At 42.0% G+C, this 6337-nt stretch overlaps 1 protein-coding gene across 1 annotated transcript; it reads right to left on the minus strand.

Annotated features, from left to right (window-relative positions):
• Positions 1-1752: 1752 nt before the first annotated feature.
• On the minus strand, positions 1753-2709 carry LOC101663780 (olfactory receptor 11G2-like). Its single transcript, XM_004698866.3, has one exon. It carries the CDS (start codon positions 2692-2694, stop codon positions 1753-1755), a length of 942 nt encoding a protein of 313 aa, XP_004698923.1. The 5' UTR covers positions 2695-2709.
• Positions 2710-6337: the final 3628 nt, after the last annotated feature.

The raw sequence follows: 6337 nt of genomic DNA on the forward strand, positions 1-6337 counted from the left end.
AGCACAAAAACAAGACAGAGCAAAAGAGAACAGAAAACCAAAACAACAACAGCAACAGACCCAAGGCGATTGATGCAACCAGCCACTGTGTCAATCCATCCCATTGAGGGCCTTTCTCTTTTTCACTGCCCTCCCATTTTATCAAACGTGATGTCCTTCTCCATGGTAATTGGGAGTGAGTGAATGATCAGTTGAGAAGTTAATGTTTTATCCCTATTTTTCATATTTTAAAACACACGTACATATCTTAAACATAAGAGGGCATCTGCTGATGAGTCGGGGTCTGTCAGGATTTACTACATTCCTTGTTTATCTGGCAGACAGAATATTGGGAGGGGTTAGGGGACGTCATCATCATCGAGGTGGGTCAAGGTCTGTCAAGAAGTCGGGAGGGACTTATCTGGCAAGAGTATTTGTGGATGAGTCAGAGTCTAGCAGGTTATTGGGAGGGGCTAGAGATAGCAAGGTTGAGGTCCTACAAGATGGAAATTTTAACAAAATCGAGTTCTTCCAACTAAGCTGGGTTACTGAAATGTGGAGGAGGCATGAGAAAGAGATTAGGGGTAGGAGAGATAAAGGAAAAAAAGTACAAAGCAGTTGCTTTATTGAACCATGGAGATAGAAGCTTTGGAGTTGTGGCTGCCCAACAGTGGGTGTTTAAGGAAGAAATTCCTGAAAGTGGGGGACCACAGAGAAGTGAGTCAAAATTGATGACATCTGTCAAGGGATTTTTAAATTCTTAAACTCTCCATTCTTAAAGAAGAAATCTAGTAGGATGCAGAAGCTAAGATTCTACAGATATAAGCAGACATCCCAGGGGTCAGAGCGTGCAAGGAGTGTGCCAGAACAGGGACCAGGACACACTGAGCAGGAAGGGATCAAGTGAACAGTGCAGTTTTGCTGTTGGGATCTCAGGAAGGCCATTTTCCTGAAGTAAGGACAATATTTTAGGATTAGGATAAAAACTGACATAGACCATCTTAAAACCCATAAAAATACTTTAAATGAGATTACGTCTTTCCACCGCTATTCTATGTCCTTGCTAGAAGAAAGCCTTATCTTCATTGGGTTACTATCCCCAATGTCCGCAGAATTTTGAAAACACAGCATCTTGCATTCCAAAAAATAAAATAAAATTGAGGCATGTTCAGAAACAGGACTGAATGACGAAAAACCAAGAGAAGAAATACACAGCTGAAACAATCTTACAGATGATTAAGGTTTTGAATCAAGACTAGAATGAACAATTATAACAATGACACCATTAAAAAAATCTGAGATGTAGGTTAAATATGAGTTTAATGTTGCTTAAAGGTCTTTTTGATTAGTGTGTTAGACCAGATCAACTAGAGAAACAAATTTAGCCACACTAATATGTATATGAAAGAGTTTAATATCAAGAAGTTTTATGCATCAGGAAAACATCCCAGCCTAGTCCTACTCAAATCTGTAAGTCTGATACTAGTTCATAAATCCCTCTTCAGACTCACACAGCCACATACAATGATTCAGAATGCAGGAAACTCAGGCTGGTGGGTGCAAAGTTGTATGGATCTGACAGGTCTCAGAGTGGCTCACCAGCAGGAAGGTGAAGGCTGAGAGAGAGAAGGAGGTTCCCAGGATCCTCCTTATGAGAAGGTCACACCCACAGGTTGTCATCATCATTAGCCTGCTTAACAGGCTAAATTCCACCCCTACACTTTTAAAGATCTTCATGTTAACATGAAATTCTGTAGCTACCACAATTAGCATCTATTTTAATATTCCCAGAATTTTCTGTAAGGCCCTTTTCATATCTTTATTTCTAAGGCTGTATATCACAGGGTTAAGGAGTGGGGTTATTACAGAATAAAACAGAGTCACAATCTTCTGCATTCCAGCTTCATGCTCAGACGTAGGACTCCCATACATGACAAGTACTGAGCCATAGAACAGCGAAACAACAGCCAGATGAGACCCACAGGTAGAAAAGGCTTTTCTTCGTCCAGCTGCTGAAGGGACCCTTAAAACGGCTTGTAGGACTAGGGTGTAGGACCCCATGATGAAGACAAAGGGAATAATGAGGGGCAGAGGACTCAAGGTGGAGAAGAGAAGCTCTAGCACAGGAGCTTTTTTGCAAGTGAGGGCTAGCAGGGGGGCGGGGTCACATAGGAAGTGGTCAATAATCCGAGATCCGCAGAAGGACATCTGGGAGATGATGCTGATAGGAATCAGGAACCAGAGAAAACCAAGCACCCAGCAGGTGACTACAAGATTGGTGTAGAGACGTCCAGTCATAATGGTTGGATAGTGTAGAGGCCGGCAGATGGCAAGATATCGATCAAATGCCATAACTGCCAAGAAAAAGCATTCTGTAGAACCCAGGGAGAAGAAAAAGTAGAACTGGAGAAAGCACCCAGAGAAGGAGATGACCTTGGTCTCAGAGAGGAAGTTGGCCAACATGTTGGGGACAGTGGAGTTGACATACCAGATTTCCAGGAAGGAGAAGTTGGCGAGTAGGATGTACATGGGCGTGTGGAGTCTCTGATCCCAGCGCACAGCACATACGATAGAACCATTCCCCAGGAGGGTCAGACAGTAGACAATAAGGAAGAGCACAAAGAGGAGAATCTGACCCTCCCTGGTGCAAGGAAAGCCGATGAGGATGAAGCCAGGGATGCTGTTGGAGTTGTTGGGGGTGTTGAAGATGTTCATGTGTCTGTGTGCTGTAAAAGACCAACCAAAACAGAATCACAGTGTAAAGACAGATGGCGACCAGATACATATTAAACCACATTGAGAAAGAAAACAGAGACTCCTGCTGCTCTTTCTCGTGAATAATGAACTATTTTCCCTGCACAGTCTTTCTGTATGCACACACAATCTGGCTGTGCATGTGTACACACATATAACCCTGAAAATGTGAATTTTGCCTGAACCCCAAGATGCTGGGACACAGAGATAGTGAAAGAATTATCTTTGACTTTTGTCTTCAGAAAAATGGTCTACTGTAAATAACAATGGCAGAGAAGAATCATGGATGCTCATCCCATCTCCCCTGACCTTCATGATCTCATTGAGGGATGTGCAGATTTGGACTGTGCTCATTAAAGCCTGCATTTCAGTAGAGCACAGCCCCCAACTCCTGTAATCACCTCTATCAGAAATGGGGATTTTTGGCCTCTGGTGGCTGCAGTTGAGAGAGGACTCAAGGACACTCTCCAGCCTTCTCCTTTCATCATCCTGCTTCAAAACAAGCAGTTAAAATAATCAATTGTCTCAGTGACACTGGGTTGTTCACTAAGTTGTTCCCTGTCAAGAAACTCTTAAAAGCCATGATGGATGTAACAATGCCCCAACCTCAGATATATGTCAAAAAACCTCTGGCCATTATCAAACCAGATATTGTTGGTAAAGAGGAGGAGATATAAGATATTATTCTCAGCTCTGGATTCACCATTGTGCAGAGAAGAAAACTACATCTCAGCCCTGAACACTGTATTAATTTTTACGTGGAACATTATGGGAAAATGTTTTCTCCAAATTTAACAGCTTACGTGAGTTCTGGACCACTTGTTGCCATGATATTAGCTAGACATAAAGCCATCTCCTGGTAGAAAGAGCTTATGGGACCAAGTAATAGCTCAGTCCCTAAGGAAACACATCGAGGCAGCTTAAGAGCAATTTATGGCACAGATGATCCAAGAAATGCACTTCATGGGAGTAATGACTTTGCTGCAGCAGAAAGAGAACATTGATTCCTTTTTCCTGAAGACCTGGCTAGCTGATTGGCTGCTAAAAAATAACCTTAATGAACCTCAATGTTTTCAGTGGCCAGCTTCAGAAGAGCCTTATTAAAACAAAGTTCTATAAAGGACAAATCTCAAATGATATTATTATAAAAATGATGTACTTCTTATGTAAATATATTTACATATGAAGATGTGGAAATAGATCTATGTACAGTTCTGTATAGACTTAGTATTAAGGTAGCAGGTGGACATTGGGCCTCCACCCAAGTACTCCCTCAATGCAGGAATGTTTTGTTCTATTAAATTGGCATTCCATTATGCTCACCTTCCTGACATAATCGCTGAAGACAAAGCGGGTGCATAAACAAATGTGGTGAAGAGAGCTGATGGTGCCCGGCTATCAAAAGATATAGCGTCTGGGGTCCTAAAGGCTTGAAGGTAAACAAGCGGCCATTTAGCTCAGAAGCAACAAAGCCCACCAGCCTGTGTGATAACGAGGTGCAGAAAGGATCAGTTACTAGGCATCAAAGAACAAAAAATCATATCATTGTGTGCTCACCTCCCTGATATGATCGCTGAAGACAAATGGGTGCACAAGATCACTGAAGACAAATGTGACAAAGAAAGCTGATGGTGCCCTGCTATCAACAGATATAGCATCTTGGGTCTTAAAGGCTTGAAGATAGACACGCAGCCATCTAGCTCAGAAGCAACAAAGCCCACATGGAAGAAGCACACCAGCCTGTGTGATCACGAGGTGTCGAAGGGATCAGTTATCAGGCATCATCAGAACAAAAAAAATCATATCATTGTGAATGAGGGGGAGTGCAGAGCGGAGACCCAAAGCCCATCTTTAGGCAATTGGACATCCCCTTACGGAAGGGTCTTGGGGAGGAGACGAGCCAGTCAGGGTGCGATGTAGCAACGATGAAACATACAACTTTCCTCTAGTTCCTAAATGGTTCCCCCCCATCATGATCCCAATTCTACCTTACAAATCTGCCAAACCAGAGGATGTACACTGGTACAGATAGGAACTAGAAACACAGGGAATACAGGGCAGATGATCCCTTCAGGACCAGTGATGAGAGTGGCGATACCGGGAGGGTAGGGTTGGAAAGGGGGAACCGATTACAAGGATCTACATATAACCTCCTCCCTGGGGGACGGACAACAGAAAAGTGGGTGAACGGCGACTTTGGACAATGCAAGATATGACAATAACTTATAAATTATCTAGGATTCATGAGGGAGGGGGAAAATGAGGAGCTGATTCCAGGGGCTTAAGTGGAAAGCAAATGTTCTGAGAATGATGAGGGCAATGAATGCACAAATCTGCGTTACACAACTGTTGTATGTATGGATTATGCTAAGAGTTGTATGACCCCCTAATAAAATGATTGGGGGAAAATGATGTACTTCTAAAAAAAAAAAGAGAGAGAAAGGGGGATTTTTTTCCCCTTAAATATTTTAGGCTTGTCCCAGCAACTCGGTTCCATTGCTGTTGTGTAATAAGTAGCCAAACATAATACCTAAATGAACGAACACAATTGCATTCTGATATATCTTTATGTGCACTAAAATTTGAATTTCATATAATTTACATCACAGTGTCAAATGTTTTCAGAAAGTTTGTTCTCATACTGATTTTAAAAAATATTTGAAAATATGCATGTTAAAAAAACATATATTGCTAATGTAAAAAGAGGTAACAGATCAGATTTAACCCATGAATCTTGTTCTACGTGATTACAGGGGCAGGAGAGCCAGAATGATCAATTTTAGTACAGAACAATGAAGTGCCCTGGTTGAGCAACTAACTGGCTTTGTTAGAAAGCAGTGACCTCTACAAGTGGGCAGCTAGAACCCGTCTGTTCTACTAAGCTGACTCAAAATTGCTGGTCCTGTGTTCACGTAGGCTATTGAATGAGTTTTCAAGTTACCACTATTTGCCTCTATTGCATGCACGCACGCACTCACGCACGCACTCATGACTCAGACGAGTATGACTATCCCAACTCTATGTCGTGTTTCTGAGACTGTTGATCTTTATGGAAGCAGTCTCGTCTTCCTCTCTTCAGAGCAGCTGACCTTGAGACTAGCAATCCATGCAGCGGACAGCAGTACAGAGCTCTTTCTTTCACCTACAGAGTTCCCCATGGCAGCACGTGAGTAATTTCAGTGTCACTTTAGCCTTTCTTTCTAAATAAGTTTTTTTCCTGACTCAAGGTATTTGTCCTTCGTGTTCACTTTGCATGCCCATACCCAGCAGTCAGTAGTTTGTAAATATTTGTTCCAGATGATTGCCTATACTGTTATAGACATCTATATAGAACCTACATTTTCTGTTTCTGTAACAGAATATATATATTCGATACATATATTCAACATGGAAAGATAGCAAAAGGAGGAGAGAAAGTGAGACATCTCTAGAGAAAGATAAATCCAAACCCAACTTTTAAGAAATTTTGCTCTCCTACTGATTTCACAGATATTTGAAAATATAAAAAAAAATCTCGAGGGAGGGGGGAGCAGGGAAGGAGGGGGAAAAATGAGGAGCTGATACCAAGGGCTCAAGTAGAAAGCAAATGTTTTGAGAATGATGA

This window comes from Echinops telfairi, unplaced genomic scaffold (genome assembly GCF_000313985.2).
Source record: "Echinops telfairi isolate 266 unplaced genomic scaffold, ASM31398v2 ScPeMD7_18;HRSCAF=68, whole genome shotgun sequence".
Lineage (NCBI taxonomy): Eukaryota > Metazoa > Chordata > Mammalia > Afrosoricida > Tenrecidae > Echinops > Echinops telfairi.